Source organism: Moschus berezovskii, chromosome 8, assembly GCF_049115385.1.
Source record: "Moschus berezovskii isolate FMDL1 chromosome 8, NW_MosBer_1.0, whole genome shotgun sequence".
Classification (NCBI taxonomy): domain Eukaryota; kingdom Metazoa; phylum Chordata; class Mammalia; order Artiodactyla; family Moschidae; genus Moschus; species Moschus berezovskii.
The window spans coordinates 69,127,607-69,142,493 of record NC_142467.1 but is presented as its reverse complement, the minus strand read 5'-3'; the positions used below and the strand labels follow the sequence as shown (position 1 = coordinate 69,142,493).

Below are 14,887 nucleotides of genomic sequence, written 5' to 3'. Positions count from 1 at the left end.
GAGCTGGGTTGGCTGGCGGCGGGACTGAGTGGAGCTGAGAGAGAGAGATGTTCCAGCATATCGTCCACCCCACAGCCCTCATGTCCAAGCCCAGCTGAGCCCGGACACTGTACATGTCACCTGGGTCCCATCTACCTCTGCCCAGCCCAGTCCCCGTGCCCCACACAGTGCCCCTTCCTCCCAGACACTGGAGAGACTAAAACATGAACCAGAGCCCCTGTTCCCCGAGGCTCCCCACCCCATCCCAAGATAAAGGCCACCCTCCCTGCAAGGTCCACTTCTCCAACAACCAGCCTCCTGGATGTTCCTGACCTCGGACCCACACAGCTCTTCTCCTCCCCATCCCTTTCCTGGGCCTCCTCCTCCAGGAAGCCCCCCAAGGGCAGAGGTTGCCGTGACTTGGATCCTTCAGCTTGTGAATTCCACAGGTCAGGAACTGGGCAGCTGCAGTGGAGCAGAGGTCAGGGACTGGAGGCTGGCAAGCGAGGCGCTGACTTGAACACTCCACTGTGCCATCAGCCCAGCCTCTGGAGTTGAGCCCAAGTTCAGAACCCTCTCTTAGACACAGGGAAACGGAGGCTCTGGAGGGGAGGGGCTCACCCAAGAGTCTCCGTAAGGAGTGTGGGAGCCAGGGAGCCACCATGATCCCAGGGTGCTTCCCTGACTTCAAGAAGCAAGGAGGGAATTTCTGCTGCTTGGCTGTGGGAGCAGAGGACAGGGTGGGGGCAGAGTGGGCTATGGGGGCTGGGCACCCCTGGATGGCCTTACTCAGGTCTTGGGAATTAGGGAGGTGAGAAGGAGGGGTGACTGAGAAGGACTCAGGTGCCTGGGGCGGGGGGCGGGGGGGTTCTGCGTCACCATAGCAATGAGGCCGTGAGCTCCTAGGAAGGGCATGGGGTGGCAGTGGGGAGGTAGCCAAGTTGAAAAGGTCAGAGAGCACAGTCTCCACTTCTGACACCAACAGCAAGTTTGGGGTCCTCCAACCACCCTTGGGTTTGCTGATTCTATGGAGAGGATTCACAGAACCCACTGAAGGCACCTGAGGGGCCACAGGTTACGGAAGGAGAAGCACATGTAGGGACAGTGGGGGGAAAGGCACAGCAGCCTCCACCCTAGTGGCCCACACGTGCCACCCTCTCCACACCCTCCCCCGCCACACACACGGCTGGCATCACAGGTCCCACAACGGGCAGGAAGTGAGGGGTCCAGCGCAGGGTGTGCAGGCATCCTCCCCAGCGAACTCAGGCTCCAGGTCCACTGACTCCACCTGCCAGGCCACCCTAAACCGGGAGGCTGGTCTTCCTGGAGTGGCCGGTCCTGTCAGGCGGGACTGGGGCAAAGCTATATAAGGCAGACCCCACCCTCCCAGGAGCCTCCCAGGGCCAGGTCGGGGCACTTTGTCTGTCTGGATCTGCACCTCCAGCCCCCACAACCACAGGGCGGGAGACAGGGTGCTGGAGGGGAACCCGAGGCACAGAGAGGAGAATGACTTGTCAGGATTCAAACCCAAGCGCGCGGCTCAGGAGGAGCCTGGAGTGCTCCCACGGGGAGGAGGCGCCTTCCGGCCCGTGGGAAGGCAGACCAGGCGGGGTGGAGGGCTGGGATCTGCTCCCATCGCTGCTTCGTACCGCATCCTGTCCATCCCCTCCTCGCCTCCCCCACCCCCGCCCCAGGGAACTGGGCAGCTTTGGGAAGCCCCCACCTCCTTTCCGGGCCCCTGTTCCCCTCTGTGGGGGGGAGGGGCGGCAGCGTTCTGCAGAGGATTCGGAGGGTTCCCCCCTCGTACCCAGCAGAGGCTTCTTAAAAGGCCCCTCCACGGTGGTTTGTGCTTACCTTAGGTGCCCTGCGTCAAATGTCCCCATTGCACGGGGATGCGGGGTGTTAACTGAGGCCCCAGAGTCAGGCCAGCGGGTGCGCAGGGCAGCCAGGACCGGCGCGGGGGGCGGGGGCGCGACGCGCGTCCCTTCCTCTCCCCACGCCGCGGCTTTTTCATTGAAGTCATTTTTCTCCCCCCTCCCCCAACGTCAGCGGAGCCGGCTGCGGGCAGCCCCTCCCTCCGACCCGCCGAGAAGCCGGGAAGAAACAAAGGCTTAATTGAATCCCTCACTGGGGGAGTTGCGGGGCGGGAGAAGACGGTGTGCGGCTGCAGAGAGAGGCCCGCGGGGCCGCACCTCGGAGGGTCTGGCGGGCCTGGGATTCGCACTCAGATGTGGCCAGACTCTCACCGTCGCTGCGCTGCGCCTGCGGCCGCGGCCGCGCCGGTGCGCTCGGCCCTTCTCACGTGCGACCCTGGGTCTCAGCACAGTCGCGCGTGGGGAGCCTGAGAACCAGACAAGCCGCGTGACTTGTAGGCAAACACAGGGCGAGCGGAAAACCGGGGGCTTGAATTTCGCCGCGGACGCTCCCCGCGAGGGTCATTCAGAATCCCAGCCCCTCCTCCAGACGTGGGGTGCGGGTGAGGGGGGCGCGCTAGGCCCAGGGAGGCGCACACAACGACCTGCGCGGCTGGGGAGGTGCGGGAGTGGCCGGGCGGGGCGCCCCGGGGATGTCTCCAGTGCCAAGGTGTGGGGAACCATGAAAGGTTATTCAGAGCAGGAACAGCAGGTGAAGGCAGGGGGCAGACGAGATGGGCAGTGCCGCCGGGCTGTGGTGGGGTGTGATGGCGACCATCAGATGCTGGATTCCGGAGCCCCTTCCCCACCCCCACCCCCGGAATGTCTCTGCTACCCCAGTGCTCTTTTCCTGGTTCAGATTCTGCTCCTTCTGCAAAGCCTTCCTTGACAAATGCCCTGATGGAAGCTCACCCCCTCCCTCCAGGGCCGCCTTCTCTAGCTCCTTGGGAGGTACAAATCCCAGGCCTTACCATGATGCCTTCCTTCTCTGCTTCTCTTTCCTACCTCAGACTGGGGCACCCCCAGGCCTCTGGGAGCCTCCTTCCCGGGGCTGGAGACTGTATCAGCATTCTTTGGCCGAAAATGACAAAGAAAAGTGGCTCAAGCAAAGAAGGGACATTATAGGCCCTCTGAACTGAAATGGTGTGCAGTTATGGACTTCAGGCATAGCTGGATCCAGGTGCCCACCATGTTGCCAGGCATTTGATTCCTCCTCCTTTGCTCCATTCTGAGAAAGGGGCAAGGTTCTGTGATCTGCACCAGATCAGGTGCCTGGTGCCAATGGTGGCCCTTGATGCCCACCACCCTCTTGAGAGTAGGAAAGTGTTGGACTTTCCAGGATGGAAGGAGAGAGTGTTGATGCCGCCTTCATTTGTATCCTGGTCTGAGTTGGTGATGGACAGGGAAGTCGGGTGTGCTGCAGTCCATGGGGTTACAAAGAGTCAGACACGACTGAGCGACTGAACTGAACTGAACTGAGCACTGGGATGCTCCAGGTACAAACAACAGATCATTCTGATCAAATCTACTTCACAAAGTTGTGTATGACACTAACAAGGAATACTAAAGGGGGGGTCTGACTCAAAGGAGGACCTGGTTCAAAATTGGGAAAGGAGTACAACAAGGCTGTATGTTGTCACCCTGCTTAAATTATATGCAGAGTACATCACGGGAAATGCCGGGCTGGAAGAAGCACAAGCTGGAATCAAGATTGCCGGGAGAAATATCAATAGCCTCAGATATGCAGACGACACCACCCTTATGGCAGAAAGTGAAGAAGAACTAAAGAGCCTTTTGATGAAGGTAAAAGAGGAGAGTGAAAAAACTGGCTTAAAACTCAGATAATGGCATCTTATCACTGGTCCCATCATTTCATGGTGAGTAGATGGGGAAACAATGGAAAGAGTGACAGACTTTATTTTCTTGGGTTCCAAAATCACTGCAGATGGTGACTGCATCCATGAAATTAAAAGATGCTTGCTCCTTGGAAGAAAAACTATAACACACCTAGACAGCATATTTAAAAACAGAGACATTACTTGGCTACAAAGTAGGCAATCCTGTTTTGATTAGTCCGTCTAATCTAAGCTATGGTTTTTCCAGTAGTCATGTATGGATGTGAGAGTTGGACTGTAAAGAAGGTTGAATGCCAAAGAATTGATGCTTTTGAACTGTGGTATTGAGAAAACTCTTGAGAGTCCCTTGGACTTCAAAGAAATCAAACCAGTCAATCCTAAAGGACATCAACCCTGAATATTCATTGGAAGGAATGATGCTGAAGCTCCAACACTTTAGCTACCTGATGTGAAGAGCAGACCCATTAGAAAAGACCCTGATGCTGAGAAAGATTGAAGGCAGGAGGAGAAGGAGATGACAGAGGATGAGATGGTTGGATAGCATCACTGACTCAATGGACATGAGTTTGAGCAAACTCTGGGAGATGGTGAAGGACAGGGAAGCCTGCTGTGCTGCAGTCCATGGGGTTGCAAAGAGTCAGAGACAACTGAACTACTAAACAACAATGACCTCATTGTGGTGGAGGTTGCCCTGGAGGTTGCCCTCAAGGACGATGGAAGGAATGTGGCAGAGGGCATTTCCAGTGGGGAGCCAGCATGGAGAGAGGTGGGGAAGCAGGGGTCCTCTTGAATCTTGTTTTATCTTTAGGGGCAGCCTGAGGCACACGCATGAACACACATACACATGTGCACAGCCACACGTTACACAACACTTGTACTCACACAGTTACACACATGCACAGGGTGGACACATGGAAACAAACACACAGTACACACAGATGTGCAAGTACACGTGTGCTGACACATACACACTCACGTTTATGCCCACGCTGTGACACGTGTGCACACACAGCTACACTCTCATGGGCACACTAACATTCACGCAGTATGCACAGAGGCAACCGCACACAGTTACACACATGCCCAGGGGGCCCCTAGGTATGTGCATGGACACATACCTGACACACAGACTCACACACCAGCTGCCCACCCATGAAGTGGCTGGTGGGGAAGAGGCAAGCCGGTGCCCGGTTGCCCTGGCAACACATCCTGGAACCCGACCAGGCCTGGTGAGTGCAGCTCATCTGGCGGGCTGTCAGCAGGTGGGGGTGCTCAGGACCCCAGCCTGCACAAAGCCTCCTGGTGACAGTGAGGCCCTGAGGGTCTGGGCCCCACCAAGATAAGGCAAGAGAAAAGGGCTGGGGATTAGGGCAGGAGGCAGCACCCTGTGCTGGAGATCTATGCCAGGGAGCAGTGTGGGGGGGACACAACTCAGTCCTGGGGTCTGTCATGTCCCCGTCCTCCTGCCCTGTTCTGGTTTCTCCCCCTGTGATGGGGAGGGAGGCATCCTGGCAGGGCTTTTGCAAGGTTTGCATTGTTGGCAGTATACAACAGGCAGTCAGCATATCCCTCTTGGCTGAGGGACTGGAGGCTCCAAGGCGTCTGTTTTCCCCGTAGCCCACTCTGCCTGGTAGGGCCACCCAGTCCCAACTGGGTGCCACGACCAGAGCAGGGAGGCCAGGCTGGATGCCAGTACAGGCTCTGAAGAGGAAGGGGTGACAAGGACACAGACCAGCACAGGGCCACCCCAGGGCTGGACTGGGGCCCCATTCTGGAGCAGCCTCACTAACACGACGTATCCTCTGGTCTGTGGCTCAGACACCCCGTTCTTCCCAACTCTGTCCCCAGCATGATGAAAGGACTCTGTCCTTGTTCCCTGAACCCTGGCACCCCATCATAAAAACCCAACGTGGTCTTTGCTTGGGCACAACTGCCCACCCCTTACCCCCAGAGCAGTCCTGCACAGGAAGCACCCAGCCCTGACAAATGAATCAATGAAGGCACAGCTGGCCTGCTTCCAAGCCCTGGGCCTCAGTTTCCCCATCTGTCAAATGGAGCAAATGCAACCCATGCCAGCCGCAGCTCCGACACTCCTGAAGGCTGAGCAGTCCTGGGCTGCAGACCTGCTCTTGTCCTCAAGCCCTGCCTGCCCCCCAGGGTAAGCACCGGTGGGTCCTCAAGCACTGCTGGGTCTCCCAGGTCAAGGACACCACTTCCCAAGGGGATGGAGGAAGGCGAGGTCAACCCAAGTGGGAAAAGCTGGCGGTTCTTCAGGGGCGAGCAGGGGGAAGTGCTGGGACACTCTGGCCTTCACTGTTAGCTCCCTGGTTCCCCAGCAACCTTGCAGGAGTCCAGAGACCAGGTCAGGCCACAGCTTTCCATGTGCTGTCAGTAGGTTCCCTGGGACCGGAGATGGCCTTTCAGGGAGATAAATCTGCGGGCCCTGGAGTTGGGGACAGACAGAACCTCAAATGGCCTGTGAGCTGAGATGGGAAGGGGAACACAGCAGAGAGAGTTAGGAAGGCTTCCTGGAGGAGGTGCCACGTCAACTAGAGTCTGAAAGCAGGTGAGTGGGGGGTGGGGGCATGGGGGTAGAAGGCATTCCATGCAGAGAGAACAAGATGTGGGAAGGCACAGATGTGACCGGCTTGGAGCCAGCCTCCCCAGCTGCTCTCTGTCCCCAAGTGGACAGAGCACAGAAGGGGCAGCCCTGGCATCTCTCTGTCCTGTGGTTGCAGGGAGGGTGAGGGTTCACATCTAGGCTGAGGGTGTGGCCAGGCTGTCTCGGGTGGGTGACCAGACAGCTGATCTCTGCACCTGTGAGGGGGACGTTCACGGCCTCAGGGGGTGAGAGCGCTGCTTGCATGCAGGTGTCCTTATAGCAGGGCATGAGGGTCCCTGGGGACATTGCCCTGCTGCAGTCCTGCTTCTGTTCCGCCCCCACAAGCAGGAGAGCCCCGTTGGGTCTGAAAGGGCGGGGAGGCCTTCACGGATCTTGAAGGTTCCCGCCACCCTCCCTGGAATTCAAGGCAAAATTCCTCTCTTGTTATTAAACAGCAAAGCCAGCAGAGTTCCACCCCCGCATCCCCAAAACACCTTTATTGCACTAAAAACAGCATTTATAAACAAACACTTGGGGGAGAATGTCTTCAAGATGTACCCATAGTCAACTTCAAACACAGAGATATCAAACAGTGCGGGGGCCTAGAAAATGAGGGTCCCCAGGGGTAAAGCAAGGGTGGGAGCAGTTGGGGTCAGAGAAGGGGGTGGCAAGTCTGAGCATCTAAGTCCATGCGGGGCTTTCTGTCCACCTGCTCTGCCCACAGGCCTGGCCTGGGTGGTCCCCAGGACCAGAAAGCCTGAGGAGCAGCTGGAGGCCAGAGGCCAGAGGGTGTGCAGCTAGGGACCCCAGTGCCAGGGGCCTTCAGTCTCAGGCTCAGGGGCTTGGGTATGTCTCACCAGGTGTGCAGAAGGGAATGTGTGCTTCCCCTCCAGCCCCGGGCTCCTTCACCCCTCCCCCAAGCTCTTTGGAAACCCAGAGCTGGTGGGGGGAACAACTTCTGGACTGGGAGGGGCACCCCAGGATCCATCCTGGCCCAGCAGGCAGCCCAGGAGGCCCTGCTTCAGACTGTGTCGTTTCTGTTTGGCTGAGCCGGAAACTTCCACAAAAATCAGTTGAGGACACACATACTGACAGGACAGTTAAGCCCATGCAGCTGTGTTAGCAGCATGAAAAGCCACAAGCAGGGTCTCCCCAGCCGCCCCTTGTCCCACCCACCCTAGCCAGGACCTATGTACACCTGTGGAGTAAAAGCGGAAGCCATCTGTCTGTCCCTGAACAGCACTTCCTGGGTCCGGCTGCTGAGGACCATGTTTAGGAGGGGTTGAAGACAGGGAGGAGCAGGGGCCACCAGCTGGTGCTGCTCTCTGGGCACCATCTGAGCTAGCCTTCCAGAGGTTGAAGGCTCTGGACACCCAGCAGGGCTGCAGGGCCAGAGGAGAGAAGGTGATGGAGGGCTGTCCCACTTGAGGGGCTGAGCCATCATTCTCCTTCTCTTCTTTGGGACTTCCTCCCCAGCTGCCTGTCTTTGCCGGGAAGTGACTCTCAGATAGGGTGGCACCCTTCTCCCTCTGACGGGCTCTCACCTCCAGAGCCTGGGAGGACTGAGGGCTGCCCAGAGACCGCCTAAGGCAGGAGGGGGTCCTCCCACAGCCCCATGGGGCCCGGCACTGGGCCTGGCATCCCTCTCTAGGGGGCGTCCATCAGGCCTGGGGCAGGAGGACACTCGTGCCGCAGAGAAGACCTGGTTGGTCCTCAGGACCTGCAGCCTCTGGGTCTGTGGTCGGTTTCTGGTACCTTCCGGCCCAGGTTCTAGAACTCCAGAAGCAGTGACCTGCGGCGGTGGGGGCATGAAACTTGGGGTATAGAGGGACTCAGCCCGGTAAGCTGGCCCTTTCTTTTCCCCAGCAGCCCTCTCTCTTCTCCTGTATTAAAAGTAACCCCTGGGAAAGAACATGACCCAGGACACCCCCAAAAGGGGCCGCAGCATCAGGGCTCACGTGCAGGGTCCGGGAGGGGGCGGGGCCCCCCTGCCTGACCCGGGAGGGGGCGTGGCCGTGGCCTCCCCTGCGGGACCCGCGAGGGGGCGGGGTCTCCGCGGCCCGAGGGAGGCGGAGGCCTCTACAAGAAGGGCAGCAGGGAGGTCAGGGGCAGCTCCTTTTCCCCGAGCAGCGTGTCCCGCTTGAGGCTGCTGCCCTTGTTCACCACCTTGATCCTGAGCGCCAGCTTCCGCACGCTGGCCGGACCCAGGCCGTCGAAGAAGAAGTCCTCGTTGAACACTGGGTGGCGGCTGTTCTTGACGATGGTGCTGCGCTGCTTCTGCAGCTTGCCGGGCACGAGGCACAGGCCCACGCAGCAGTTGATGCTGCGGGCGTCGCACAGCCGGTCGTATAGGCCCTCGGCCGCCAGCAGGCGCACGCGCAGGCGGGCCTGGGCCGCCTCGTACTCGGCCAGCAGGCGCACACTGCCCCGCGGGCCCATGCGCACGGCGTGCTCCGCGCGGGACGCCGGACCAGACTCCGGGCCGGGCTCCGGGGTGGCCCTGCGGGGCAGGCGGCGCCGGGCCCCGGGGCTGGTGTCAGGCGTGCTGTCGTCGGCCGACAGGGAGCCATGACGGCCCACAGAGTGCTTGAGCTGGCTCACCTTGGCCTGGCTGTCCTGGGCGAAGCCTTTGAGCAGAGACACGGAGCGCGAGAGCAGGGGGGAACCAAAGGGTGAGGACTCGGCCGAGGACCCCGTGTCGCTCTCCCCGCCGCTGACGCAGCGGCCGGGGCTCATGAGGGTGCCGCTGGCCTCCCTGGGCGCCCCGTCCCCCCCGTTGGCCTTGACGCCCCCCCGACGGCGCCGGGTTCCTGGGGAGCCCACCTGGGCCAAAGCCCCGTGCTCGCTGTGGAACAGGGACTCCTTGCGCCGCGTGTGGGGGCTCTCGGCCAGCGTGGCAAAGCCGTAGGACGTCTGGGCCTTGGGCACCGAGGGCAGCGACATGGCCCCCTGGGCCTGGGGGTCGGCGTTGGTGGCAGTCTCCTCTGCCGGCCAGTCCTCCGCGCTCTCGATCTGGATCACGTGCCGGGTGGCCGCCTTCAGTAGGCTCTTGCTCTCGGCGGCCAGCTTGGCGGGCAGCCGGGGGCTCCGGGGGGCGCGGCGGGGCGCGGCGGAGGCCAGGTTCTGCTCCGAGGTCGAGGGCCCCAGCTCGGCCTGCGCTTCGGGCTCGGCGGGGCCGGCGGGCAGCTTGGGGGGTATGAAGAAGTCCGGGATCTTGTCCGGCGTGAGCACGTTGCTGTACAGGGGCCCCTTGGCGGCCTTGTCCCCGCCCTCGCCCCCCGCAGCTCCATTCTCCCCCGATCCCCGAAACCTCTCCAAGAACCACATGTTGGTTTTCTTCATTGGGGCGCAGGCAGGAGCCAGGAGGGGTCTGCGAAGCCTGGGAAGAGAAGCGGGGGGTCGGGAGCGGCAGGCCCCCCTGCACCCGGGGGCTGGAAGCAGGGTTTGCGGCACCTGCCTGGGGAGCCCTATGGGGGCCAGCGGGGTGACGAGGCGCTGCGGCCCAGCACGGGGGCGGGGTGGGCTCGCCCCTCGTCTACCCTCCCCGAAGGAATCGCGCTTAACTTCCAAGCACCGAAGCCGGGCCTGGGAGGTGGGGGCGGCGCTGACTCCAAGGAAGCCCCCAGGGGACAGAGGCTCCACTCTTGCCCCGACCCCTGTATTGATGATCTCAAAGCGCTTTCTAAAGGGGTCCGCTCTCAGTGCACAGGGAAGACACCCCTGCGCGCCCGGCGGACCCCTGGGTGTCCCAGCTCCGCCCCCCCTCAAGCTCCCACCCACCTGTGGCTTCTCCCGGGTTGAGGGTCCGGGCATCCGGGGTCGGGGAATGGAGAGGAGGTGAGTCTGGGGGCTGAAGGCGCGGCAAGCCGACCCCTCCTTTCCTTACCACCCTCCCCCCCGCCCCGCGGGACTCGGCCGGGGGCGGGGGTTAGGGTGCGGGTAGGGGGTCCTAGCAGCCCCCGCGGAGCGTGGCGAGACCCGAACTCACCTGCCCGGGGGCGGGGGCCGAAGCTGGCTGGCCCGCGGACACGCCGGGGTCTCGGCGCGAGGGCTGGGGGCGCGGGGAGGCGGGCGCAGCCTCGGTCGGGCGGCGGCGGCAGCGCAGTCGGACTCATTCACCGGCGGGAAACCGCCCAGCCGGCCGCCGCGCCGCCGTATTCTTCCTAGTACGGCCGCCTTCCGCCCCCGCCTCGCCCGCCCGGGGACCGTGTGCGCCGTCTGCGCAGCGCCCCCCGCCCCTCGCGGCGGCCACACCGGGGAGCCTCGCCGCGACTCGGGGTACTGAGCGGGGAGAGAGGCAGGTGGTCGCTTGGCTGGCGCCCCTGGAAACCCCAGGCTCCTGCCGCAGGTCGTCTGCGGGCCTTTTCTCTGATGAGCATCTTTCCAGACTTACGATGACGAGTAAAAGAATAGCAGTAATAATACCGCAGTTGAATTTATTATTGGGCACTTTCTCAGTGCCAGGTTCTTAACATTCTCGCCCCAACTCACTGTCACAAGCACCAGTGGATATAAACATGACCGTCTCCAGTTTGCAGATGAGGAAGGTGAAGGTTTCCTTCTAGAAATACGGAACTAGCCTCTGATGCTCGGTCCTCTCAGTGCAGCCACCCAAGGAGCTGGCCAGGGTGCTGCTCCTTTATTTCATGGAGAGAGGTTTATTGAGCACTTACTGGACGCTGGGGACAGTGCTGTGGCTTGGATGCAGCTGTCAACTTTGTGATGTGTCCCAGGGGGAAGGAGGAGGACGGAGGCCACCAATACAGAAATACACAGGTAAATAGTAACTGTAGGTTTGATAGTTCCCATGACCAAATGTAACAGGAAAAATGTGATTTGGGATGAGAGGATAGTCCCCCATGCAGTTCACAGGTGCGGAAACTGTCAAGGGCAAGACCAGGAGACCCAGGCATGGCAGCCCCGAAACCACGGGCATCCCTCAGGATCCCACATGCCACCCTGTGACCTGCCAGCCCCAGCCCCCCTGCTTGCTCACAGCTTCCTCCCTCCCAGCCTCAGTTTCCCCTCTGCAACACAAGGCCCACTGACCAGTCCAGCAAGATAACCCGTTGCCAGGACCGACACACAGCAGGGAATGCCTGGACCTTATTAAATTACAGTATCCCAGGAGCCACCCATGTTCCAGACATGCCCCGATCATCATTGCTGGAGCTGGATGGGGGTTGGTCTGGAGCAGCCACTGGTTCAACAGCACGAAGGGCACAGGGGCAGGCTGAGCTTGAGTTGGATGGAGCCCCTCCAGCTCTTCCATCTGAACTTGGAGTGAGGTGGGGCTCAGAGTCCCATTGTCCAGATGGGGGAAGTGAGGCTCCCTCAAGAGGCTTTTCTCAACTTTGCTCACCTAGCAAACATCCAGCCTGCTACCGTTTGCTCTGGGGGTAGCACTGGTGTGGCCACATAGGCTGACAAAGGAGGCAGGTACCAATGAATGCATCACCTCACTGCCACCTTCAGGAAGCCTGCCCTGCCTGCCCCACATCGCAGCCAGACAGAGCTCACTGAACCCCAGCTTCAGCTCTCATGAGGAGCGCAGTTACTCCGAGAAGTTATTCCGTTAATGTACATCACCCCTGCTGGGCCTGGAGCCCAGGAGGAAAGTGGTGGTGGTCTTACTTCTGCAGGCCCCCAGGATGAGTGAGCACTACAGTAGGAAGAGCAATGCCGAGCACAGTGAGGCACCTTCCTCCACTGTCTGCACCAGCACAGGGGCCCAGGACAGCAAGCTGACCAGCTCAGGTGTCCTGCTGACAGGCTGACCTGGTACTGTGATTTCAATCTCCACATGCCCTTGCCACGCTGGGTTGGGGTCTGTCCTCACAGCTGGGTTGGGGAGGAGGCAGTGAGTTTATTCAGTAGCCCCCACCCCCCACCCTGGGCCTTCTCCCAGCCGCCTCTTGGCCCCATCCTGTCCCCATAGCACAATTCCTACTTGGGACTCTTACCACCTCTGTGCTTAAAAGACCCCAGGCAGCTCTCCCTGGCACCAGGCTGCGCCCAGCTGTGTCCTCGATTCCACTGCCGTCTGACCTCCCTTCCAACCTCTGGCCATCCTTCTGTCCCTCAAATAATCTGTATTCTACACACCTGGGCCTTTGCACATGCCATCTTTTCAGTCCAGATCTCTCTCCTCCTCATTCAGGGCCTCCCTGCTCATCCTCCAGAAACTCCACAAAGAAACCCACTTGGATTTCTCAGTTCAGTTCAGTTCAGTCGCTCAGTCGTGTCCGACTTTTTGCCACCCCATGAATCATAGCACGCCAGGCCTCCCTGTCCATCACCAACTCCTGGAGTTCACCCAAACTCATGTCCATCGAGTCGGTGATGCCATCCAGCCATCTCATTCTCTGTTGTCCCCTTCTCCTTCTGCCCCCAATCCCTCCCAGCATCAGAGTCTTTTCCAGTGAGTCAACTCTTCGCATGAGGTGGCCAAAGTATTGGAGTTTCAGCTTTAGCATCAGTCCTTCTAATGAAAACCCAGGACTGATCTAGGGACCCCCAAGTTCCGAGGTGCATTCCTTCCCACAGCTGTCATCATATACTTAGTGGTGACCTGCTGATAAATGGGTTTTGGCAAACTCCACAAGAGTGGATCTGTCTTGGTGATGTTGCATCTCCATTATCCACCAGGGGATATCCACCAGGGGTCTTGGTCAATAAGAGGAGGTCATGAAGGAAGATTAAAGGATATGAGGATGGGGGTGTGGTGCATGGACCAATGAGTGGAATGAATAATGAATGGGCGGTTAGAGGGATGGATGTGATGGTTAGGTGGACGGACTGATAAAACGGTGGATGGAAAGTAGGTGGGTGAAGAGATGGATAGACGGGTGAAAGAGTAGATGGATGGGCATGGAGGTAGGTGAGTGGATGAATGGATGGATAGATGGATGATGGATGGATGGATGGATGGGAGGGTGAATGGACGGATGGGTGAGTGGATGGATGACCAGATAGACTGGTAGCTCTGTCTCTAGATCTCTGAAGTAAGAGACAGGGCATCAGAGTCCCCTTTCTTGCTCTGCCTTATGATCACTTCCACCCTACTTACAGGCAGATCAGAGTGACTTTTACTTCCCCAAACCCTTACCAGATCCTCCCAGGCCTGGAGTAGGGCCTGGTGACAGCAGAGAAAGCATAGCCTGTCCCCAGAACCAGAACCTGGGCAGAGATGTGACACAAACCAATGGTGAGACTGGTACCCCCTTGGGAGGGAAGGTTCCATGTTTGTGGGAGGGTTTTGAGTAGGGTCCTGGGGAGAAATGGGGGTCTCCCTGGGAAGGAGACATTATATGAGGAAAGATCGGGAGCAGAGAGTCGGGGTGAGTGCAGGAAGCTGGGCCTGTGGTAGAAGTAGGTGCTTTCAGGTTGATAAAGGGTCTAGAGTGAGAACCAGGTGCTTCTCAAGAAATGAGGGTGAGAAACATTGGGAGACTGAGAAGCCAGGCCATCCTTCAGGACAAGTCAGGAACATCTTAGAGAAGAAAAAAAGCAGTGTTTTGCCAGATATCTGGAGTATCTCAAGTCCAGAGGTTTGTAGCACTTGGGAGATAAATTCAGGTGTTTCCAAAGGGAGGGGTGGATATTTAACAGAGAAGCTGGTGTGTGCTTTCCCTTGGGATAAAATCGAGGGTCTGGGAAACGTCAAGGGACTCTGCTCCCCACTCTCTCCCCACAGTAGGGGCACACCAGGGCCTGGCTCTCTCTTCCCCAGCCCTAGGGGGCCAAATCTGGTGCTGCCCTGGTTTCCCTGGACCCCAGGCCCCCACCTCGAGAGGACCCCCACCCCAAGAGGATCCCCACCTCAAGAGGGCCCCCACCATGAGATGACACCCACCTAGAGAGGGTCCCCACCCTGAGGAGACCCTGACCCCAAAAGGGCCCCCACCCCAAGAGGACCCCAAAACTGAGAGGACCCCTGCTCTGAGATGACACCCACACAGAGAGGACCCTCACCCCAAGAGGACCCCAACCCCAAGAGGACCCCTGCCTCTAGAGGACCCCCACCCCAAGATGACATCTACCCAGAGAGGGTCCCCAACCCGAGAGGACTCGTAGATCACAGGAGGGCTCACGCGCCACACGGTCATTCCCAGGTTTAATTACAAACAGATTCCAAGTGTCCAGTCCAGGCTGACAGCTGGGAGGGAGGGGCTTCACAACAACCCCCTCCCCAGGTCAGTGGTCATGGAGTTGCCAGATGACCCCATCAGCCCAAGGCTTTCACCCACTTCAACACCCTCATCTGCCCCGGCCTGAGGACCCACAGCGCTTCAATTCTACCCCCAAAAGACAACTATGCGCTGATTTTTCAGGTGGAAGATCTGAGCCCGGCGGGGACAGGAGCCCGTCTGCATGCCAGGGAGCTGGGGGCCTTCATTCCCCAGGAGGCGAGCTGATGACCCTCCAGGAAGGCAAATGGTGCCCCTGGCCTCATCAGGGACCTGGGCCAGGCTCCAAGGCGGATGGCTGCTTTTCGATATATTTTCTTTAAAGGCGAGAAAAGGTTCTGTCTTTGG

At 59.5% G+C, this 14,887-nt stretch overlaps 1 protein-coding gene across 1 annotated transcript; it reads right to left on the bottom strand.

Moving 5' to 3' along the window:
* Window positions 1-8,429: 8,429 nt before the first annotated feature.
* C2CD4C (C2 calcium dependent domain containing 4C) lies at window positions 8,430-9,701 on the bottom strand. The gene has a single exon (XM_055431374.2). The coding sequence runs from the start codon at window positions 9,690-9,692 to the stop codon at window positions 8,430-8,432; it is 1,263 nt and encodes a 420-aa protein (XP_055287349.1). The 5' UTR covers window positions 9,693-9,701.
* Between the last annotated feature and the right edge of the window lie 5,186 nt (window positions 9,702-14,887).